The 25,727-nt window shown below is 41.0% G+C and overlaps 1 protein-coding gene across 2 annotated transcripts; it reads left to right on the top strand.

Moving 5' to 3' along the window:
• The first annotated feature begins 559 nt into the window (after nucleotides 1–559).
• On the top strand, nucleotides 560–25,727 carry sec14l1 (SEC14-like lipid binding 1). Of its 2 annotated transcripts, none has more exons than XM_080448493.1 (16): nucleotides 560–757; nucleotides 2,405–2,490; nucleotides 7,070–7,219; nucleotides 8,168–8,299; nucleotides 8,827–8,955; nucleotides 9,265–9,481; nucleotides 10,709–10,818; nucleotides 11,407–11,596; nucleotides 13,033–13,121; nucleotides 14,410–14,480; nucleotides 14,769–14,940; nucleotides 16,016–16,150; nucleotides 16,978–17,112; nucleotides 21,361–21,615; nucleotides 23,628–23,806; nucleotides 24,403–25,727. In XM_080448493.1, exons 2-16 carry the CDS (start codon nucleotides 2,428–2,430, stop codon nucleotides 24,506–24,508), a joined length of 2,133 nt encoding a protein of 710 aa, XP_080304619.1. In that variant the 5' UTR covers nucleotides 560–757; nucleotides 2,405–2,427; the 3' UTR covers nucleotides 24,509–25,727. The 2 variants fall into 2 exon arrangements, with proteins under 2 accessions (XP_080304619.1, XP_080304618.1); XM_080448492.1 differs by having other exon boundaries at nucleotides 560–760.

The raw sequence follows: 25,727 nt of genomic DNA, 5'->3' as shown, positions 1-25,727 counted from the left end.
TGTCAAAGTCGATTAAATTGATTGATTGATTGATTTATTGATTGAATACTTTATTTAGAAAGACATGGAAACAGTACATGGAAGTACAATTCACAATACAAGGTCCTCTAAACTGGATTGCTCATAAAAGCACAAGGCTTATTTAAAATGAGATCCCTGTGCACTCAATTCATGATGAAATTAAATACACCTATGATAGTCTTGATCTAAGGCTAGGTTTGTTTCTAAAGTGTAGTTGCTTATTTGGGCTTGATTGTTGTTTAAACCAGTGTTTCTCAAAAATGTTTATGTCAAGGACCCCCAAATTAATATGTATTTGTGCCAGGGGGGACCCCCTATTCAAGATTTGTGTTGTAAAAAAAAAAAAAAAAAGATCTACAAGCTCACAACGCGTCACATCACGGCGCGTTGTGAGCTTGTAGATCGGCTATTTTAAATTAGCAAGGGCTCGTGTAGCCTAGTTGCTTCTTTTGGGCTTGTTTTCATAGACCTGGTTGCTTGTTTCTCTCGCCAAATCTGGCAACACTGCTGTGTGTATTCCGGGTGTGATTGTGTGGCAGAGGGGACAGACAGACAGAGGGAAGGAAGCGGCTACGCTCGGCTCCTTATCGTTTAAACAGGGAATCGCAACATATTAATCTCATTGAATGATCTTCTGTTAAAGCTTAATGGTGGGCAGATGATGAGTTAAAGCCCAGATAGGAAACACAGACAAAGTGATCGCTTGCTTTATACTTTAACCGTGATTCTTGTTGTGGTGGTAAGTCCATGTTTATCTTCTTGTCGCTGCACGTTAGGCTAATATAAGGCCTTTAATGATAATCACATCGAAATATCGCTTTAAAATGTTACACTACACATCAGATCTTGCCTATATAGCAAAATAATGAACGTGGTTTCGTGTTTGTGGCTACGATGCATTGACTTTGATACGATTTCCGCGTCTCAAATTTGGAAGTCGGTTGGTTTCAAGTAGCATAGTTACTAGTGCTGTAAAGTAACTTAGTACATTTACTCAAGTACCGTACTTAAGTACAAGTTTGAGTCATTTTTTTTGTTTTACATTACTGGAGTATTTCTATTTTTTTTTTACTTTTACTTCTACTCCACTACATCTCAGAGGCAAATATTGTACTTTTACTCCACTACAATTATTTGAACAAAAATTTACTAAAGATTACTAAACATACATTACCCACTTAAGTTCTATAGAGCCGCTATTTTCAAAATTTGTATCCATTTTGAGAACTTTAAATGGGACATTCTGCATAATGAGTACTTTTACTTTCGGTATATTTTGATGCCAATACTTTTGTACTTTTACTCAAGTACATTTTTAATTCTGATATTTTACTTGTAACGGAGTATTTCTACATTGCAGTATTGATGCTTTTACTTAAGTCAATATTTGAGTGCTTTTTCCACCACTGCATTTGCTACTCTGTTGCCTAAAGCCGTTCGGGGACATCATTATGTGACATCATAAATGTGTCAACATATTATAATGTCCTTGAACTCAAATTATAATGGAGAACTGGCCGTTCTAAAATACTTGGTAAAGGTCAGTTTTGCCGGGTTGCCTGCCCGCTTTAGGCCATGCTATTATTATTATTATTATTATTATTATTATTATTATTATTATTATTATTATTATTATTATTATTATTATTCAGCGGTGGAAAGTAACTGTACATTTACCCAAGTACTGTACTTAAGTACAATTTTGAGGTATTTTTTACTTTACTGGAGTATTTCCAGTTTTCAGTACTTTTACTTCTCCTCCACTACATCTCAGAGGTAAATATTGTACTTTTAGTCCACTATAATTATTTGAACACTTTTGTTACTAGTTACTTTGCACAGTTTGCAGATATCAGGCAGCACACTGGTTTGACCTACTTTTTCTGACATTTTCTAGAAGTGCTATATAAGGCTGTATTTGAAAATAGCAGATCTACAAGCTCACAACACGTGCTATTTTCCAAACATTTTAGTACTTTTACATTTGGTACTTTAAGTATATTTGTATGCCAATACTTTTGTACTTTTATTCAAGTAACATTTTGAACACAGGCCTTTTACTTGTAACAGACTATTGTTATGTTGTGGTATCGATACTTTTAATATCTGAGTACTTCTTCCACCACTGTTAGTATTATTATTCACTTAGAATGCATCCAGTACCCCTATAGCCTAACATAATTACATTGGTGCCATTTTGTTCGCATCTGATGATGCAGCAAGTCTTTTTGTCTGTTGGCCTACATCTGACCTTTGTTCAATTGATGTCATGTGAACTTGTTTTTGGCAGAACTCACAGTGGTTACAGTATTGTGTGTATGCTCTGCTTGTTGTCATATGCTCTCTCAGCTGTATCATTTCTGCATGACCTTGTCTCTCTCAGGTGGCTGCTGGATTAAACTAACCATGGTGCAAGAATACCAGTCACCCGTGCGTGTCTACAAACATCCCTTTGAATTAATTATGGCGGTGAGTTTTATGTGCTTTTACTGTATGTGGCTGTTGATGTTGTTGTTGCTGCCGCTGCAAAAGATGACTCTTTCTTTATTGTGCTGCAGAGACAAAAGATGTTGTGGCATACTATAGGTTATGGTCATACTGTCAGGCTCTGGGTTATGCAACTGTCCAAGTTTTTATGTGGTGAGGTCACTGTTATACACGGTACATGCGCCGTACATTGTGTCAGTAACTGGAGAAGAATAGAACATAACTTGGTAAGGAAGACTTATGGTACAGACGGTACACAAACATGGCTTGTTGATGCAGTGTATTTTACTTGCCTCAACCACAGAAAAACATTGGACATAAGTAGCTGAGTCTCATTCCTCTGAAGAGATTTATATAACAATTCAACAGACAAATGAACAGCTGTTACTTCTGTTCGAGAATTTGGCGTCAACTCTGGTACTCATTACTGTTGCAATGGTTGGAATGAAGGAGGAACAAAGAAGAAGATCTGCACACTGTAGCTCCCTTACGTGCACATTTATTGGCACATCCATTTGTGTTCTTCAGACTTAACAAGAGCATAGTCTCAAAATGTATTTTTTAGTTTGGATGTGCCAATACATTTTCATTTAAGGGTGCTACATTGTGCAGATCTCCTGTTCCTCCTATGATTGTCTTCCATTAATCCACCATCTGCCTCATTTGACTTGTGGCTGTGCACGACTACTTTTCTGTGTGGTGGTTGGAATTAAAAACACATGACTGTTGCACTCTGTAAATCACTCACTGTGAAAGGGAATCAGGTGTCGATCACATGATTTGATTATGTCACTGGACTTCCAGCAAGGTCCTAACCTGCGGTCTTACCCAACAAGTTGAATGTTTAACACTGAACGTTTACCCCTCAGGGTCAGCTGTCCGTGATCTATTATGAATCCATTCATTGCAATCACAAAGTTGTATGGAGCAGACTGATGGAAGATGAGCAAAAATGAAGAAAAAATAAAGATTCTGAGTATTGGCATTCACAGTATTTAGTTAAATAATATTTGACTCCAAATCAGGCAGCACTGGTTTGACCTACTTTCTCTGACATGTTCTAGAAGGCACGATTATGGCTGAAATGATAATCCAGATTATTTTTTAACATCCAGGGTTTTTCCAGCATAGAGGAATTTGTTTAAGCCCCCCAAAGAGGTTTTATTCACCCCAAAGGAAAACCACCAGCACCAAAATGATAAGAATTACATAAATATGTATCCTTGGTGCCCAGTTAATAGATGCTGTTATTTGCCTATCAACAAATCAATCACTAGGTAGGTTTGTAGACCGTTACCTGCTCCTTCGAATGGTGTGTGTAGCATTCCACTCCCCTCTCCCTCGTTCCAGTGTTCTAATTTTATTTACTGAAGCACAATAGACATTTTTGTTGATCAAATGGTCAGAATTAAAAGTAATATGCATAGATTTCTGTAAAATAAGGTTGCACTGACACAGACTGCTTACTGTCATGCATAGTTGCCTCCAAAGGCAGGAAAAAAACAAATATTACAATCCCGATTGTTAATCCAAATAATTGTTAATGATGGGTTTTGGCGTCTTTTTTGTTTAATGGATTTGCCTTTGGTGCGTTGACACCGGAAGGATAAAAAGAATCATATCGCTTGAATCGCAGGGAATCTGTTTTCTTCCGGTCATGTTAGGAATGTGGAATGTGTTTTAGCTTGTTTAGATAGACTTGTGCGGTGCCGTGTTGGTGTACCCACTCAACTTAGACACACAGCGAGTGGTGTGACCATCAGCGCTCACTACCACTAATTGGATATATGCATAATATATTTACTAGTATCATTGTGCATCTTTCCCTAAAGTGGATGATTATTCAAGGTTTGATATTTTTGGGGGGACAAAGTGTGAAAGAACTTCCATCTCTTAAGCACATACCGTCCCTCCAGTAATAGTACATCATTCTTCTGCAGCAAGGGAGGCCAAGCAGACCACCAGAGCTTTTTTTCACCTCCACGGCTAGTGCCTGAGACATTGTAAAAATATACAGAAGCCGGCAGTGGCTCAAGAGGCTGCTTGGGAATTGAAAGATTCCTTTCCCTCCCCGGATCATCCTGGCTTTGTGTTGAAGTTTCCTTGAGCAAACACTGACTTGACCACCTAAGTGCTCCCAATGAACAGATTGGTGCCTTGCATGGTTGTCTCTGCTGTCGGTGTGTGAATATGTGTGTGTGTGTAACGCTAATGCACATTGTAAGGTGCTTTGGAGAAGGCATCTATGAATGCACCGTCCATTTACCATTTTTATTTACCAACTGAAAGGCCTCAGGGTGACATGACTTCTATTGGATTGGCAAAATATACTACTCTGCCAAATCAAAATCCATTTAAAAAATGTTACCACCGTACTGGATCGTAGTGGAATACTGGACCCAAATGTAACTCTGTTTAAAAACTGTGTACCATGAAACTGGTACTGTGCTTGTGGTAGGGCTGTCAAATAAATAATCAAACCATCGACTTTTGGGGGGAAATGTATATTTGATAAGTAGGTTAGGCACGGCTGGCTACCACTCGAAAAGTGGCCAATTTATAAGTAAATTAATTTCTGAGCTCAGTTCACGGCCCTCGCCTGTGGTGGTTGGTATCTGCTGTTCACTTGTCACTGAGGTGAACAACCTTTTCTGGGGGAAACAACACTGCACTATTACTAGGATAGAGGTGATTTTGTTTTACAACTGTGTCTTCTTGTTTTGTTTATCCAGGACCAACAGTCTTGTACTATATACCCCCCAAGTTTGCTGAAATTGTTGTTACTTGTCCTCCTTTTATGGTTATCTATTAAGCCAATCAGTTATGCAATGTCCTCTGAGCAAGGCAAGGAGTGTAATGTTGCTGTAGATTGTATCACAGACTGCAGCTGCGTGTCTGTGTCTCTAACCACGCGGGCCACATAGCTTCCCACACAGGACACCTCTGTGATTATATGCCATTTGCATGTAGCAGCAAAGTAAATGACATTACTGCATCTTTTAATGCGTTGACTCAGTTAAAGTCATTGGAATTTCCATTGCAGCCTATTGTGAAAAACACATTTTAGCCTTTTTAAATGCAAAGGTATATGGAGTGTTGATTGCAGAGGCCACCACTTTCCCCAGGTATCCTGTCACTGGCAGTTAGTATTCTAGCCAACACACCTGACCTTATATCAGTCTAAGTGCTTGGCACTGTTTGTGAATGCTGCACCATTGATATTATCTCCTGGATGGCATATCCAAATGATTTCCCTTTTTGAATTTATTTAAGAGAGCATGTGCAGTACATTTTAAAACTACTTAACTAACTGCAGTAAAGTAACACTAAATTTCTATAAGGAGTTTAAAACCATACTAATAAAATGTTGCATGGTGCAATTACATTATTCTGGAAGTCAAGTTAGACTTGCAGTATGCATTTGCATTTGAGGGCTGGAATGTGAAACGTTTTCATTTTGTCTTGTGAAGGGAGCCATTGATATTTTAAACAAAGGACAGTACGTCCAGCCAGCTATCTATCTATAGTCTACTTGTTTTATATACTCTGTACTTCCTTTGTGTATAGTTTAGATAGGGATTGAGTGGGAAGTGGCTTCAGTAGGCCTGCTAAGAGGGACAGCTATTTGTAGACTGTATGCTTACAGTTTCAGTTACACAATGTTACTTAATGCTGTTTATACAACCTGAGTGCCTATTTAATTTATGTAGGTCAATTTTTACAATGGCCCATGTAACAGTTAATTGAATAAATTACCATGATGTGTCAACAAGGGCAGGAGGTGTAATGACACTAAAAGCTGTGTGTGTTTAAAATACCAGAGATAACGCTTGGGTGCTTCAACCTTTTATTTAAACCGGTAATAATCTGAGACCTGAGGGCTCATTCTCAAGTCAAGAGAGACCTGGTTAGACAGGTCAGACAGGTAAACTTCCACACTCAGGAGGAAGGTCTTGAATTTGTGTTGCTGTTGGCCATAGTTTTTAAGTCATCTTATTTTAACTGCAACTGTGCCAGGAATGTATTTGTTACTGCTTCAGTACCAACCTCACACAATTGAGAATTATAGGCTTTGTGAAGAACCAGATGATTGTCACACATCCCAGTTTCTAGTGTCTTTTACTGTAATTGTCTTGTCTGATGCAACACATTAGTGCCTTGCATGGTTGTCTCTGCAAAATCAAAAGCAGCCGGTAAATGGAGAAACAAGTGCAGGCTGTTGCTAAAGCACTGTACTCCAAAAGTACCTGTGTACCTTTAACCACATTAACCCTGGCATCCCTATTTTGGGCAAATCTTAAAAAATGTTAAAACATGTGATATATATTTTTAACATTTCTTAAATGGCAAAAGCAGCAGCTCACACAACGTGTCACATCGCTGTGAGCTTGTAGATCGGCTGCTTTTGGCGATTTTCGCTAATTGTCGCACAAGAAATTATATACAGCTTAGGTGGTTAAATATCTGTGTGTCTGCTGTAGAAATCACAGGTGCTTCATTAAACTGCGGTAATCAAATGTACGTGATCCCCTTGAAACATTTCTCTCTCTCTCTCTCTCAGGCGTATGTGAGGAGGTTCCCTAAGTGTCACCTGATCCCTATATTTGTGGACAGTGAGCTCATCAGTGAGAGCGAGAGTGAGGATGGTTCCACTCTGGTCACTGAGCGGCGCTGTATGGTGAGCGTGGACGCGCCACGGTTGCTCAAAAGGGTATGTCGTTCACCCTCTGAACTTTTTATCAGTTGTCTGGTGAACTAGCATGTGGCTAACAGGTGGCCTGGGCCACTCCAGGCCTTGACCGTGCACATGCAAAGAATTTTACACCCCTTTTCCAAATACAGCTTTTAAAAAAATACATGTTGTTATGACATGCTCCGTAGACTGTGATAACAAAAGAAAACAAAAAAAGTATAATGCAAGTAAAAACTGGGCAGCAATAATACAATGAAAAAGTGTGTAGAGTATGTAAGAGTAGACGTTTCTAAATAATCCTATTGGAGTTATGGGTTAGGGTTATTATTGAGGTAGGATATATGTTGTACAGTTGTAGCCAGAGGAAAATATACTATTGGAGTTATGGGTTAGGGTTATTATTGAGGTAGGATATATGTTGTACAGTTGTAGCCAGAGGAAAATATACCAAAAAAGGGAGAGTATACAGACTATGAATGGGAGAATAATTTAGCAGCTGCCATATACAGAATATGGATTCATGCCGTAGCAGTGTGGCTACATAGTGCAAGAAATTTGATCCAGGCCATGGCCGTGACTTTGCACATGAAGGCCATGACTGTGCACATGCAGGCAAAATTTGATCCAGGCTGTGACCGTGAACACGCAGGCTATGACCGGGTGTACACATGCAGGGACTTCTATGCCCCACTGCCCCAGTTCCAGGCACGGCTTTTAAAAAAGGCGTGAAAGCAACTTGACCATGTGGTCATTTTGTGTCATTTCATTTAGATGAAATGAGATCAAATTCTAAGATGTTATAATTACAGATTCAAATGGCAGGCATGTTTCTGTTCTCACTTCATCTATTATTCTATAATTTAATCAAAGTGTTCTGTATCTGCTCTTAGTTTTTTTTCCCTCAGGCCTGTCATTCCTAACATTTGTTGTGTGTGTGTGTGTGTGTGTGTGTGTGTGTGTGTGTAGCTGGCTGGCGTGGACTTCCTCTACTTCATCCAGAAGAACACGCTGAACCGCAGAGAGAGAAACCTGCACATCGTGGTGACCAACGAGACATTCTCCAACAGAGTCGTTGTCCATGAGATCTGCAACTACACGGTCCGCCTCTCAACCTAACTACTACTTAACCACACACACACACACACACACACACACACACACACACACACACACACACACACACACACACACACACGAGTCACCACCTGTCCTCTACTGCTATGGAGACATAGAAAGAGAAGGCACTTCCACAGTGCATAGATGGGTGACAACAGCATGGTTTTGACATTGTTTAAGTTGAGGCAAGATCTTGCTTTTAATCCACCCTTTGTTCTGTTGTCTTCACATCGATGTCAAAATAGCTTCAGTAAAAATCGGACTTCCTGTAGATTCTAGATTCTATTCTCAAAATAGTTGCATTCATAAATACTACGTGCAACTTAGAATATATGATTAGTCAACAACACAGGATTTATTTAGAAGTTCACCTACTCTAGAACAGTGTTTGTCTGTATATCCTCTGTATGTACGTATGTCCCCCAAAATTCTGCCCATATATGGAGTGCCACACGTCACCAAATATTTGCCCTCCAGGCTGGTCTTTATTGTGATCTTCTCCTCCACAGGTCCATCCAGAGAATGAGGAATGGACGTGTTTTGAGCAGACGGCCAGTCTGGACATCAAGTCCTTCTTTGGTTTTGAGAGCACAGCGGAGAAGCTCGCCATGAAACAGTATGCCACTAGTATTAAAAAGGTGTGGATCTGTGTGATACAGTATGTCTTTGTTTCTGTTTGTGTGTAGGAGGCCCTACAGACCCACAGTATGACTATTCTGTGATATGTGTAGTTTTCTTAGAAGAAGGATATGAGATGAGTCCCTGAAGTTGATGAATTTGATAATGTTTACTCAGCTTTTTTACCTCACCCGACCTGTTTCAGGTCTGCTAATGAGTGTGTGTTTGTGTATCATGTATCCTCCTCTGCCTGTGGCTCCAGCCATCATTTCATCTGTGCTTACGCATGTCAACAAACAGTGCTGAGTCACATTCCTGTCTTCCTGCAGGGTAAAGAGATTATAGAATACTTCCTGAAAGAGTTGGAGAATGAGGGGATCACTTCCGTCCCCCGCTGGGCCACTCCTCTGTCTGTCTCTCCAGTTGCCACTGCCATACCCCAGCTGCCCCTCTCCACTGCCAAACCCATCCCAGTGCCCATTGCCAACGGGCAAGCCAGGAAGGAGTCTACCAGCGGCTCCGAGTTACCGCCTGGCTCTCCTGACGGTCAGTGCCTCAAAACTGCCATTGAAAAATAACTTACTGTGTTCTGCCAGAGAGGTAACTCACTAAGCAAGAGCCAATTTCGCAAACGTAGAAATGTCATTGTCAATTATCAATATAAAGCCTATTTCAATTCACGTAAGCTCATTGTTTGTAGAAAATATAAAAATATAAGCATATACATGAGAACATGGGTAACCTAAGCAACGTCAATAGAAGATAAGCATGAATAAAATACAGAATCCAAATCAATGAATCATACACCCTGACATTCATTTAACTTCCCACACAGCAGTAAAAAAAAACACAAACCATCGACACAACCAGATTGAAGCCCCTGCCCTATCACATAGCATTAACATTTAACAACTGTACAAGAAGCAAACTGTGCGAACACGCATGCACATGTGAAGGACCTCAGTTCAGCTGTCGGCTTGTTCCAGAGAGCAGGACCACAGTAACTGAAGGCACGTTCACTGGACCCGAGAGGCTGATTGGGTTATAATCTGTGAGCAAGTCAGATTTGCACTGAGGAGCCAAACCATGAAGTGCTTTATCGACTGTTAGCAGGAGTTTGAAGGTGATTCTGTGTTGTACCAGGAGCCAATGAAGTTATTTCAGTGTTGAGTGAAGGATACGCACACAGGAATAAAGAAATCGATCTATAGGTCTTGTTAACATATAAAGCCTTCATTAAAATCCAGGGTTGGATAGAGTATGGCAAGCGTTTCAGTCTACGCAGGGACTATCGTCAGTGGATGATGTGTGTACGTGTTAGAACTGTGACCTGGAGGTGTCCTACTGATTGTTTGGATAATACTGCAGTGTCTAGTGTTAAAGTAGTCTAACCTGCTTGAGAGGAATGCATGAACCAGTTTCTGAGAGTCAGTTTGAGATATGAATGGTCTAAGTTTTGATGTATTTTCTAAGTGATAAAACACTGTTCTGGTGATATCGGTTACATGATAGTGATATGATAGGTAATATGAGATCAGTATCCAATATAATGCCAAGGTTTCTGACTAGCTCAATGTATGTCAGACAGTGATGCCAAGTGTGAATGTCACATTTTCTGTCTGACTTTTGGGACCAACTACGAGTATCTCGGTCTTGTCTGTGTTCAGCTGTAAAAAGCAGATTATCTTTCCATCCTCAAAAATATGTACTTAGTAAGCTGCCTGGTGTATCTCAAACCAGTGCAAGCTAACACTATAGATATTTGACTTGCAGACAAGCTGGATGCAGATTACATCAGACGTTACCTAGGAGACCTAACGCCTCTGCAGGAAAGTTGTCTTATTCGACTGCGCCAGTGGCTTCAGGAGACCCACAAGGGAAAGGTGATGCCTCTCTCTCATCCTTTATCTCTCCTGTTCCCTCTATCTCTCCCACTCTCTCCTTTTCTCGATCTATCTCTCCCACTCTCTCTGTCTCTCTCTCTCACTCTCTCTCCTCTTTCCAACACTCTCTTTGTTAAGCTCTTTCTTTCTTTTTCTATTTCTCACACATGCACTAACATAAGTTATATACAGCCCAGTTCTTGCACTCCTACAAAAACAAACAAACGCATGAATTGGCTCTCACACACGCCACTAACTTGTATTCTATTCCTTTCAGCAGCTAGTAGCTCCAAAACACCATTTGTTTTGGCAACCAGTAGTCACATTAAAGTATAGAATATACGCTTATGTCCTAGAATAAAAATAATTCAGTCAATACGAAACTCATTATACGCTGATCCTGAGTAATGCCAGAAAAGGAGAATTAAGTGCCTTTGTGGCAAAAGTTCTCCCGGGCACTTTATCTTGTGGCAAATCACTGACTATTTCAAGCCAAGGGTATTAGATGTGGGCTTGAATAATGTACCCCTGCCTTCCAGAAACGGATGAAACTGTATAGATGCCCTTCGTATGTCCCCTGTGTATTAGATTCCAAAGGACCAACATGTGCTGCGGTTCCTCCGGGCGAGAGACTTCAACCTGGAGAAATCCAGGGAGATACTGTGCCAGTCGCTTACCTGGAGGAAACAGCACCAGGTGGACTTCCTGCTTGACTCCTGGGAGCGACCTCAGCTGCTACAGGACTATTACACTGGAGGATGGCACCACCACGACAGAGGTACTACCAACGCACCTGGCGACCCATAACCCATTAAGAGACCTGAGGCCGATTCTACAAATGTCTTCTAAAAAGTTTTTTGAAAAACCTATTTTGCTATATAAGTTGTTCTCAAACCTTTTCATGTCGAGGACGCCCAAAATTACATGTATTTGGCTGCGAACCCCATCTCAAAATATTTTGTTTCGGGGACCCCCAGAAGCAAAGATTTGAGTAAAAAAATGTTCGCTTTAAATATACATATATTCAAAGATTTGCACATTTGTTCAGGATTTTTCTAAAATGGCAGATCTACAAGCTCATAGCGTGGCACAAAGTGACTATGAGTTTGTATATCTGCCATTTTTGAATAGCCAGAGAAATCTAAAATGACAGATGCTTTCCCGGTTTTAATGGGTTATGCCAGATTCATACTCAGTCGTACGTCGGAGGCAGCGTTAATTGGGCGTTTTATTTACAATTTTAGAGTTAAATTAACACTGAAGATTAGAGTATTAGAGTATACTCTGCAGTGGTGGACACATTAATTCATGTTTTCCATTTACAGAGCTGAGCTTATTCAGGTCAAATTATGAAAACCTAAACTTGAATTAAATTAACACTGAGAAATTATACAGTGTAGATTGGGGTCCCATGAATAAAAAATCAAATGCTTATCAAATTGGAGGTCCTTGAAATGAAAAAGGTTGAGGTTAATTGGTTGAGGTTAATTGGCTGCATTAACAGCATTGGACCGCATTCTTCATGGCTGCCATTGACATGTTACAGCGTGTCTACAGTGAAGTCTCACACTTGAGCCAATGAACTGTGTAGGGATGACCTGGGATGATTCTACAGTATGTGTATAGTCCCGACAAGCTGAAATGTCTGTTAATGATTGCTTATGGACCAGTCCCCTTCATCACCAGCGAGGGAAATATCTCTCATTAGTTAGCACTTCTAATAACAACCCAGCTGATAAAAGAAAAATAATTGTCTGAGTTCTTAGCGGTACTGGCTCAGTGGCTAGGATAACATACCATTTAAGGAGTGTTTGAGAGGCAACTGTGATTTGAAGAGCAGTTTTTCTGATTTACTGTGGATTATATTTTTTATATAATTTAGCATTTTAATATGTGGTGATTTTTGGCTTCTACCTGGACCAAGTCTCTCTTGTAAAAAAAAGAGACCTTTGATCTCAATGGGATTTCCTCCTAAAATAAAGGTAATAAGGAATACCTACACACTCATTTCTCCTTTATAATTCATTTACCAATGACATCCTGGTGAAGGTGGCCCTGCTGCAATGTTAATGAAGAAATCATTAAGAAGGAAAAATTAGTGTGTGGCTATTCCTCCAACTTGCATGGTTCCTGATTAGCACCGGTCTAGTTTAAATGAATAGAATTGGACTACTCTCTGTTGATTTAACGTGTGTGCATGTGTCTTGTGTTTAGATGGCCGTCCTTTATATATATTGCGCTTGGGTCAGATGGACACAAAGGGCTTGGTACGGGCCTTGGGAGAAGAGGCTCTTCTGAGACAGGTGAGTTTAAGATGGATGGATGGATGACGTTTATTGGTCCTTTCATAACTTTACGTGCCGCACAGCTGTCATCAGACAGACGGACTACAATAGACTATATCAAACAGACAAAACTTCAACATCATCACAGTCCTATATCACCAACACAGCAGTCTTTTACAGCTCATATCACCAAGGTGCTGCATCGTCACACTCAGGTTCAATTTATTTAGCAATACTGGTAGACACAAATGATCTGTGAGATGACACCCTGTAACATACCTTCTGTCTTATGATAACAGCTGGTATACATCTCTAATGATCACCTCCCCTTTCTTCACAACTCAGGACTCACAGATTGTCATGCACTTTTGCTGCTGTCCAGAAATCTTGCGGGCCATATTGACTATCTTATGTGATTAGTTTTTCTTAATCATTGACAAAGAGAATCACCAGGCAATAAAACAATTAGACCATTATGTCTCTGTCCACTCTGAACTGTCTGTTTATGCGTGAAATAGCAGATTGTTCTTGTAGATAACATCTGTGTTAGAGTTCCAAGACAGTTTAGCATTGATTATTGTTCCTAAGTATTTGTATTTGTATTCGTCTACCACTTCAATGCGCTCCCCATCGGGAGTCTTTAGGGGGTTTTGTCACCGGTTCTAAAATCAAAGTTGATCTCTTCAGTTTTCTTGGTGTTAAAATGAAGAACACTGGACCTGCACCAACCAACAAGCTGATGTATCCATACCTGATAGCTGGTTTCAGCATACTATTCTATCAAACCCACAACTGCGGTGTCATCAGCAAATGTAATAGAATCCTGATCAGACATGTTGCTTCTGCATTCATTTGTGTAGAGTAAATGAAACTGGGGAAATAGTGCTTGCCTGTGGAGTCCCTGTATTGGTACTAACAGGAGAAGAGATTGCTCCATTTACTTGGACACACTGTGATCGGTCAGTCAGACCACCCATCTGATGATGTTACTATTCTCAGCGCAGTAGTCTCTCCATCATAATATGGAGTTAAATGGCGATGAATAATCTACAAACTAAACACAGGCCTATTGTTTGGGCTGAACACGTTGGCAATGAATATTATGCAGCATATACAAAAGAGCATCCTCCTGACTTTTCTCAATCCTGTATGCAAGGGCTCAGGTTCATGTTGCACGTCCCAAAGGACATGGTTTAGAACGCAACACCTTTGCTCTAAATACAGACACACAACAACAGCACTCACATGTGTTTCCTTTTTTACGATAAACTGCCTTTTCAACACTAACATTATGAATTGGATTCAGGTGCTGTCCATCAACGAGGAGGGCCTGAGGCGCTGTGAAGAAAACACCAGAGTTTTTGGCCGACCCATCAGGTACCTACAGCACTAATATGAGTTAATCTCTTAGTTTTTCTGAACCCAAGGCTTGATTTATATTTGTTGTGCGCAGGTGTCATGCACCAAAAATAGCAGCTCTACAGTCAAGCTCACAATGCGTTGCAGCACGACTGGTTGCGAGTTTGTAGATTGGCCATTTCTGATGCACGACACCCTTGCACAATTAAGCGTAACGCAGGCTTCAAGCACGACTCGGGTGAATGGGGTAGAACATATGCACACATCCTAATACAGTCTCTTTCCTTGAATCCCTCTCTCCTATAGCTGTTGGACGTGCCTGGTGGACCTGGAGGGTCTGAACATGCGTCACCTGTGGAGGCCAGGGGTGAAGGCCCTGCTGAGGCTCATAGAGGTGGTGGAGGCCAACTACCCTGAGACGCTGGGGCGTCTGCTCATCCTGAGGGCTCCCAGAGTGTTCCCTGTGCTCTGGACTCTGGTGAGCAGCAAGACACAATTCAGTGTTTCCCCTTGGCTCACAACAGGCATTTTAGGAATGACAAGCTGTCTTTTACCTATTCAAAAGGCTTCATTTTCATTTTTGAAATTCTTTGAACGTTTTTGCCTATACTGACATGTCCAAAATAACCCATTTAGACCTGAGGCCGATTTTTAAAAATGCCTCCTAAATCCTAACCTAAGTTTTCAGAAAAACTTCCTGAAAGAAATCCTGTTTCTATATACATAGCAACATCTAAAATGACACGGATGCTTTTCCCAGTTTTAAAGCTTTAACAACATATAGAATTAGGATTATAGTGTGATAGTGTGATAAATGCATTTTTTAGCACAGCTAGTGGCGGGTCGGTAAGAAGGGCTGTGTCGGTTGGTCTGTCCGTCTGTTCGTCCACCACTTAGGTCATACATAGACAACATGCAGTATCTCGAAAACTACTTTCTGAATTGACAATAAACTTGCTGAAAGCATTCATGCTCCCTAGAGGATGAACCATACTTATTTTGTTGTAGCGTCACCCTTACGCCAGTATCTTCACTTATCACACAAGATTGTCATACAATCTAAATGGGCGAACACACCAGAATCAATATTTGACGTTCTACCTAACAATAATGTTGGGTTATGTTTGTTATTAGCTAGTTTGCTATTACCTGCTACTTTGTAATTTTGTTCCAGGATGTACCCATTATTTACAACAATGCACTGAACCTAGTGGGATGACAATTTCACTTGGTTCACTCCACCTTGGTCTGGTTGGGCGTAAGGAGCAGCACAGCTTCTAGGGGCAGCTAGCTAGTGGGCCGTTTACTTTACTCTTAGTTGGGTTGTCACCTTACAAGTCCAATATAAACGATTTAATGTGTATGAGAAGAAATGCGCTGGACATCGCACATTTCTTACCTTACCTTTTGGTTAATGAGCCCCACTCTCTCCCCCCCACTCATAAATGTTTTTAGGTTGATATGGTATAGAATATAGATCATATTGAGGAGTACTGGCAAGTCCTTAATGACCTGCAGGCTGCTAACTGTTATTTTTTGTGCCTCATTTCCAGGTTAGTCCCTTCATTGATGAGAACACCCGCAAAAAGTTCCTGGTTTATGCCGGTAATGATTACCAGGGTACAGGAGGCTTGGTGGACTACATTGACAAAGAGATCCTCCCTGACTTCCTGGGGGGTGACTGCATGGTGAGACCTGAACTTCAACATTATTTTAGAACTTACAATGTAAGACGGATTTATACTTTGTTGTACAACGTTGTCGCACGCTGACAACGCCTAGCTCAAATCGCCAGGCGCTGTAAGCTTGTAGAAAGACTATTTGGCTTAACTTAACCCACTTAGACCTGAGGCCGATCTAAATGCCTTCTGAATCTTGACCTAAGTTTTCTGAAAAACTTTATTTATTCAAAAATTAAATTGACCACATATATGAAGTTAATGCATACTTGCACTTTGAAAATGTAAATTCAGGGTGACACAGATGAAGGCAGTCAAGCTGCAACACGTTGGTGCGTTATATTGTATAACAGACTATGCGGCAGGAGCTGAGTGGGTAGAGAGGCCGCCTGGGAATTGGAAGGTCAGCGGTTCGCCCCCCTGGTCCGCCCAATCTGTGTTGACGTGTCCCTAAGCAAGAAGACACTTAACCTCTAACTGCACCCCAGGCACTGTATTAATAGAACTTACTGCTCCTAAGAATGGGTAAATACGGAGGATAAATTCCAAGTATGTGCACTGGGACAACTAAAGGGGACTAGGTTATTATTAGTACATTCCATAGCTTTTCAAGTATTTCATTAATTAATTTGATATGCGTCAGCCTTCGTGGTAGTCTCTTATATTTTGCCAACACTTAAGCCAGTACATTTAAGGCTTTTTATGGCGTGGCTCTGCAGTCTCTGTGTACATTCAGTTTCCTAGAAAGCCCTTTTCAGCAAGTTTTACTTGTGTCATAAATGTCAGTGTAATGCTGCTGGTGAGCTCACTGATTTGTCCCTTATGTCTCCGTTCAGTGTGAGGTCCCTGAAGGCGGCACGGTCCCCAAGTCTTTGTACAGGACAGCCGAGGAGCTGGAGAGTGACGAGAACCGCCTGTGGACCGACTCCATCTACAAGAGTGCCAGTGTCTTCAAAGGAGCTCCGTATGAGGTATAGTTTACCACCGCTCAGAATGATGTTCGCTCATGTTTGTTAGCTACTATGCTATTAACATGCTGCTTGGTAATTGTGTCAACATCAAAGTACGCTGGTATGATTTGTCCCACTAAAGTACGCAAATAGCTGGTGAGTATGATTTATTGTGCAGTGTTCAGGTCTACGTGCTGAACAGAGTGCAGATCTGGTCTGCCAGGATGGCTGCCCCAATAATAATACTGTCTGGTGACGAAACATCAAACAAACTGCATTTCTCTCTCTTTGTTGCTCACTCTCTCGGTCTGTGGAAGAGACACTGTGTGTCGTTGCAATTTCCTCAATGACAACAAAACTATGTTGACATTGTTGACAAGACAAATGTTGGTGTAACTAAGAGAGATTTCCGGAAAAAATCTATATTTTACATGCTTATCAACTAGGATGCAAACCGCTGGACGGGTAGTTTGCACCCGATTCTCCTGACGGATAGCTTGCACCTGATTAGCTACTTCCGCTTGGACACATATCCTGTAGGGTGGGAGTGACAATTGGTCTCTCACCTCTCCTCACTCCATCTGACTGAGGACATTGTCTGCACTCATTTGCAAAGAAAGAACAGACTGGGGGACGTGGAAACATTTGAGATTATGAATTTAGTGAATGTTTATTGTTAGCCTAATGTTATGTATTTGCAAGCTCAATCAGTAACTAGACGCGTCGCAATTCAGGGCAATTGCAGAGTGTGGTTGCGCCGACGCGAGTCGTGGGTCGCTGCCACCGGGACTCGAGGAATACGCTGGGAGGAATACCGTCGGAGGCTGCGCCAATTACATTGTCACATAACTCCTGAGATCACTTGCGTTTCATTTTGAGAGGATTGATCCCCCCAACATAAGGTTTTTGCATCAAACGGTTACATTTTGAGCATTTGTGGCGCCCCCTAGGGATCAAAGTGGAAATGCTTTTGGGGATTTGTTGAATAAACCACCCTCGACATGTGATTCAAATTTGGGATCGATTGGACGTTTTGTTCGTGATTTGTGGCCTTTTTTGTAAAACGGGCCCCTTCCGCTAACTTTGGAAGCCATTTACGGACGAACGGTATGGACTATCAAATTTCTGTTTTGGTCCAGATTATCGCATTGGTCCAGAGATCATGTGTGGGTCCGTGGGTAAAGTGGGCTGTTATAGCGCCACCATGAGGCCAAATGGTGTATAATTTTGTTTAATAATTTCGCACCAAATCATGAACCTCCCCTGCAAGTCTTGTAACTCTAGCCCTTACGGTTTCTGAGAAAAAAATACTTGAATGGGCATTTTTTCATTTTCCCATTAAAGTGGATGGGGAAATTTAATGCACTAATAAATCAATATCAATTAAACTATGTAACCAATCTCTTAGCAAAGTACAAGCGCACAATTCCCGGTGAAGCCGGTCATTTTGACATATGGCACGAAATTGGGCAAAAAAAACTGGGAGGAGTAGCAGCCCAAAATGTAGTTTATCTAGAAACATCAACATATGGTTTTTGCATCAAAAGGTTACATTTTGAGCATTTGTGGCACCCCCTATGGATCAAAGTGGAAATGCTTTTGGGAATTTGTTGAGTAAACCACCCTTGACATGTGATTCAAATTTGGGATTGACTGGACGTTTTGTTCGTGATTTGTGGGCTTTTTTGTAAAACGGGCCCCTCCCTCTAACTTTGGAAGCCATTTACGGACGAACGGTATGGACTATCAAAATTCTGTTTCACTCCAGATTATCGCATGGGTCCAGAGATCATGTGTATCGATTTTTGTGAAATTTGGAGAAAATATGTGGGAGGAGGAGCTAAAAGTGTGTTTTGAAGAAAATTCAAAATGGCGGAAAATCTATCCTGACGCAAATGGGCGTGGCCTATATGGGGAGTTGCGTCGTGACCCAAGGAATCTAGGGGAAAAAATACTTTTATTCTAGGACCTACGATTCAAAAGTTATAGGCCAAAAACGTAAACTGAGCTGCTATAGCGCCACCATGAGGCCGAATGATATAATTTTTCTTTTAATAATTTTACACCAAATCATGAACCTCCCCTGCAAGTCTTGTAACTCTAGCCCTTACGGTTTCTGAGAAAAAAATACTTGAATGGGCATTTTTTCATTTTCCCATTAAAGTGGATGGGGAAATTTAATGCACTAATAAATCAATATCAATTAAACTATGTAACCAATCTCTTAGCAAAGTACAAGCGCACAATTCCCGGTGAAGCCGGTCATTTTGACATATGGCACGAAATTGGGCAAAAAAAACTGGGAGGAGTAGCAGCCCAAAATGTAGTTTATCTAGAAACATCAACATATGGTTTTTGCATCAAAAGGTTACATTTTGAGCATTTGTGGCACCCCCTATGGATCAAAGTGGAAATGCTTTTGGGAATTTGTTGAGTAAACCACCCTTGACATGTGATTCAAATTTGGGATTGACTGGACGTTTTGTTCGTGATTTGTGGGCTTTTTTGTAAAACGGGCCCCTCCCTCTAACTTTGGAAGCCATTTACGGACGAACGGTATGGACTATCAAAATTCTGTTTCACTCCAGATTATCGCATGGGTCCAGAGATCATGTGTATCGATTTTTGTGAAATTTGGAGAAAATATGTGGGAGGAGGAGCTAAAAGTGTGTTTTGAAGAAAATTCAAAATGGCGGAAAATCTATCCTGACGCAAATGGGCGTGGCCTATATGGGGAGTTGCGTCGTGACCCAAGGAATCTAGGGGAAAAAATACTTTTATTCTAGGACCTACGATTCAAAAGTTATAGGCCAAAAACGTAAACTGAGCTGCTATAGCGCCACCATGAGGCCGAATGATATAATTTTTCTTTTAATAATTTTACACTAAATTATGAACCTCCCCTCCAAGTCTTGTAACTCTAGCCCTTACGGTTTCTGAGAAAAAAATACTTGAATTTGAGTTTTTCATTTTCCCATTAAAGTGGATGGGGACATTTAATGCACTAATAAATCAATATCAATTAAACTATGTAACCAATCTCTTAGCAAAGTACAAGCAATCGATTCCCGATGAAGCCGGTCATTTTGACATATGGCACGAAATTGGGAAAAATAAACTGTGGGAGGAGATGCGATTGAAAAAAAAGTTTATCTATAAAGAATAAAGTTTATCTATAACAATAGTCTGGTTGCCCATTCGGGCAACCACACTAATCAAGGATCAGCAGGTAATAATTGGAACATCGAATATACATTTTCAGAGCAATGTCTATGTATTGGCAAGTGTTATGAATTAAAAGGGATACAATAACAACAAAAAGGTCAGCTGCAGTACATAATGTATTCAGGTATATATCTCCAGAAGGACTGCTCTCCAAAATGACTGCTTGCGTACGTGTTACCATGTTGTAATAGGAGGGGACCTGCTATAACTATGGTGCTGATAACCTCAGACCCCAAATATGAATTATAGGTTTTCCACCAAGCTACTAGGCTGAATGAGAAAATGAAGACAGAATTGTCAGCATGGTATCACTTTAATTATACAACAATTGCAGGCCACAACAACAAATGAATACCCTTGTTACCAAGCCGTCCGTGCATGACTTCCTTTGACTTTGTGGTATCTAGTGTGTTCGTTGGTGTTCCAGGGTTAATGTACAAGTGAGAAGTCTGAATGTACTTAATTTTGTGGATATTGTTTATAGGCAGTAGGCTACGATGTGCATCAGGGCTGCATGATACTGATGGAAAAATCTATATTGTGATGTATCAATATAACTTAACATAATATTATAATGACATCAATCACAATATTTCTGTTGCTCAGAATAAAAAGCTGATTTATACATTGAATAACTTGCTGATATGGATGTGAGAAGGGACATTACCATGTTCATGCGATGCAGTGCAGAAGCACGACTGATGCTCAAAACACTTTAGACAATTTAGACATTTGGCAGACAGTCTTAACCAGAGCGACTTACAAGTGTTCCCCATGGTGGGCAGGTCTGGCTCTGCTGAGTATAGTGGTGTGTGAAAATATGTTTTTCTGCATGTCCACATACATTGCTGTAAGTATTGTATTAACCATTGAACCCCCCCTTCAAGCTCCTACTCTGCATATGTCTGATTCTTGATTCTGTGGATTAGGGTGCCACCTGCTGGTACAAAACCATACTGCATGCCTGCAGCAGAGCAACCAGCTGTCTGAAACGGAATGATTAACGGTTGACCCGCTTGTTCTGTGTTTACCATGTTCCTCTAGCTGCTGATAGAGATTACGGAGGCCTCGTCCGTCATCACCTGGGACTTTGACGTGTGCAAAGGAGACGTGATCTTCCACATCTACCACTCCAAGCGGGCCCCCCAGCCTCCAAAGAAAGACTCCCTCGGAGACTCCCTCGGTATCGCGTCCCCGGGCGCCAGTAACCTCCAGCTGATAGACAGGAACTGGGTGCTGGGACAGGACTACAGCATGGTGGAGACAGCACTCACTTGCAAGGAAGGAGAGAGTGTGCAGGTCAGGACAAAAGGAAATAGATTGAACAAGAATTATTTCCCAATATTAGCTGTTTTATATGCATGTTTATTGCTCCTTTTAAGGCCTTTCCATAGAAGATAGTTGCATGATGTCTAGTCAAAAGCTTCGGTATAATTATATATAAACATGGACCATTTCCCCTGTTAAAGGCTTTATATTTTTAGAGTTTCGATTATTATTACACTTCATCCATATATCAAATGGAAAAAAAGGTCTTCACACTGTAGCTCCCTTAACTCATTCAGTGCCAAAAATATTTCTGGCTATATCACCCCTGTGCCAAGGCCAAAAATACATTGTAAAAAAAAAAGTGCTTAGGCGCCGAGATACAGCCTTTTTCAGTAAGAAGTTAAACAAGAAGTGAATGGAGCAGCAAATCTTCAAATCATCATATCTTGGGTTCTGAACCTTTAAAAAAGAAACTTTTTTTTTTTAAAGAATATATATATATATTTTTTTTTCTCCATGACGTCTCAGACGTCATTGGCACTCTGGGCTTATGAAAAACGTGACGTCTGCGACGTCATTGGCGCTGAATGAGTTAAGTGACTTTATTTAGGCATACTTAAATATAGTCACATAACCACTTAAACCCCAGCGTTGCAACGCGTTGTGAGCTTGTCGATCGACTATTTTCAGCTAAAGCTTTCCCCACAATAACAGAAAACAGAAAATACCGTTGCATAGAGCCCCGAGGGACTCCGGTCAACCATATGGGGTTTAAGTGGTTAAACGGAGCTATAGTGTGCGGACCCTTCTTTACCTTTGATCTGTATTCATTTTGGATCCAGCACCTACCTTCAAAAGGTTTTTGGATGGATGACTTCTTTTGATCCTGTACACTTTCTCCATAGTCATTAAAATTTACCCAAGATCCTTCTATAAAACATGCGTGTTTATGTCTGACTTCCAAGTATCTCGAGAACCGTCCCACCCGTTAGTCAAAGCGGCCATCGTCCAGAACCGCCTGTCTGACTGATATGGTGTTCTGGTTGTCCAGAACCGACGATCCGACCGGTATTCCCAGTTGTGGTCATGAAAGGGACACAGACAGACGGTACAGCGGTTAAGGCCTTTGCAGACAGGGTGCGAAAAACCACGGAACAGAACGGAAAAAACGGACTATCATATTTTTTAAATGAACACTTTCTTCTCTATGACCTCATGCACACCGGCTCCGAATTAGCCATGCGGCAAGTGGCGGCGACGATGCGTTTTTTTTTCTTCAATCGAACCCAGTTCGATTTGTGCGTCTTTTCGCATGCGGTAAAAACTGATTGACTATTCGCACCCTGTCTGCAAAGGCCTTTACTCTGACACGGGTACAACGGGAATGGCATAATCAGAGTGGCATGCGTTCCCAATGAGCATCAGCCTAGTCCAAATGACTGCGTCAATGTTGGTTAAACATTGCATATTTAAGAAGACATGGACGTTTGTCATGAACTTTTAATTTTTTGTACTAGAACCTTCGACCTTTGACAAAAAATAAAGCCACTTGAAATTTGCTTGAGATAGGTGAATCAACACAGTCAACTATATTGAGGCATAATTTTGGGGCCAAGTTATGTTATCTTTGCGTTTTTAATGGATTTTAAAGTGTGGATTGAGTTGCTGAAAATAATCCCTGGAGAAAAGATTGATTCATGAACTAAATTCAAAAGGACCACGACTTAATGATTAACCATGCAATTATTCAGTTAGATCAGTGACATTGTATTAACCTTTGGACAAAATGTGAATAAAGTGTAAAAATAAAAGCAACTCACTTCAAAGGCTATGCTCGCTAAATTATGCAGCGACATCAGCAGCAAAATTATGTTGATGCTGCTGCGCAATTAAAGACTTAATTTTGATTGAGAGTGCGGATGTTTTCTTTGTTGTTTAAGTGTAAAAATAAAGCCGTTTTGTATGATGTATGGCTGCAGCTGTGAATAGACAGTCAGTGAGATAGACACCAGTATGGTCTTTTAACACTCTCTCCTCTCTAGGGTTCTCACATAACGCGATGGCCCGGCTTCTATATCCTCCAGTGGCGTTATCACAACTCGCCGGCCTGCTCGGCATCCAGCCTGCCTCGTGTGGACGACGTGTTGGCCTCTTTGCAGGTCTCCTCTCATAAGTGCAAGGTCATGTACTACACCGAGGTGCTGGCCTCTCACGACTTCAGGTCAGTTCATTCACTTCAGCAGCCTGCAGTCTCTGGTCTTGGACTGTGTTGTGTAGCATGGTCTCTCACATACATTGTGCCTTTATGCTTAACTTATACTCGTTGAGCACTTCTGTCGCTGGCCGAAAACGGCACATCTACAAGCTCACGACACATTACATAGTAGTTTGGCTATTTTCCATTTGGGCGTTGTGAGATATGGTTATTTTTATTGTTTACTTTTTCATTTACTGCTAATGCAACTTTTATCTATTTACAGAGAATGGTTACACAGTCATTGGCTACTTTTTCTTGGATGAGCATTTCTTAGCCTAGCATCCCTATTCTGGGGGGAACATATGCTGAAAATGGCACATGTACTAGCTCACAATGTGTTGCGTTGCCAATTTGCGACGCGTTGTGAGCATGTAGATCTGTTATTTTCCGCAAACAGATTTGGTGTAGAGTGGGAAAATAAGAGCATGCCATTTACTTAGCCGACCCCGGTCAAATAAATATTTGTATACTAAGTATATAAAGGGTTAAAGTGGTTAAACTGTTAATTTATTGTGCATAACATCATGATAACTAGTTGTTGTGTCTGTCTCTTTTATCAGGGGATCCATGACCAGCCTGGAGTCTAGTCATAGTGGCTTCTCCATGCTCAGCGCTGCCACCACCTCCTCTAACCAATCACAGAGCAGCTCAACAGTCTCAAGATAACATCCAGCGACTAGGTCACATCCATAGTTTCCACCCCTGGGGAGGTTAAAGGAATACTCCACTGTTTTATCAACCTTATCTCCATGTCTTTCTTGGTAGGAGTAATGGGTAGCTCCACATTCATACTAGGACAGAACGGTAATGGGTTTTCAGGTGATTGTGTATTTATTTGTAGCGGACTAGTACTGCCTCAACTAGACCCGAAGCCTAACGCTTCTACTTGGGACGGGGTGGACTCCCCTTTGCATGAGCGGTAGATGTTTGGTTTACCATGCAGGATAGCTGCGTTCCAATCTAGCTCATTAATCATAAATCGACACAGTTTATATCATGAGTTGACTAAACATCCACAACTTTGACAGTGACGTGTTCCTTTAAGTGCGGGTATTTGAACTCAAGCTGACTTTCGGACAGCATCTACTGTGCCTTTCTTCTTCACTGATAACCTGACAATGTGAGAGGACTGACTCGACTTATTACTGCTCAGACTGCCATCGGAGTGGAGTTTCTGTCGGGCCTATGAAGCATTTGAAAATCTGTTTCTGTGCCTATGATTAAATGGACTGCATTAATATAGTGCCTTTCTAGACATCAACCGTAGACCATGCTAAACATTTTACATTGTATTTCACATTAAGCATTAACCACACACATTCACAGCGGAGTCAGCCATACAAGGTGCTTGCCTCGGTTAGGGGTTCAGTGTCTTACTCGACGATTAAGACGGCCACTTTAGCACCTAAGCCACTGCCACCTCTGATTGAATGTGTTGATTTGTAGTGATAATGTATGCTTGTATGAATTTGCATGTATTTCACATGTGAGTAGACAGGCATCCATAATGGTGTGGGGAGGGGGGGGGGTTAAATGCAAACGGAAAAGTGTTACAAACACTCCAGCAAATACCTTGGTTATTACTGTACTTCAAGCGGAAAAAGGCTTGATCCTGTCCATTATCCATTTATTTGAGAATGGAGGGGTAAAGTTGAAGACAAAATGATGTTATTTATTTGTGTGCAATACAAGAATCCCACACACAGCCCTCTTGTTGAAATGGTTGTTGTTCGCCACAAGATGTCAGTGTGTGATATGAATGAAAATTCACCCCTACTGTAAGTCGTCTGCAGTCGGCTTCATAGGGTTTTTACTCTGTTTTACTTTGTCAAACCTTCAGGTGTACTCAAAGCATTCTAAAACTGAAATAAATGTTTGAATTTGG

This window comes from Gymnoscopelus braueri, assembly GCF_963280865.1.
Source record: "Gymnoscopelus braueri genome assembly, chromosome: 13".
In the NCBI taxonomy this organism is placed as follows: domain Eukaryota; kingdom Metazoa; phylum Chordata; class Actinopteri; order Myctophiformes; family Myctophidae; genus Gymnoscopelus; species Gymnoscopelus braueri.
This window is presented reverse-complemented; position numbering and strand designations above follow the sequence as displayed.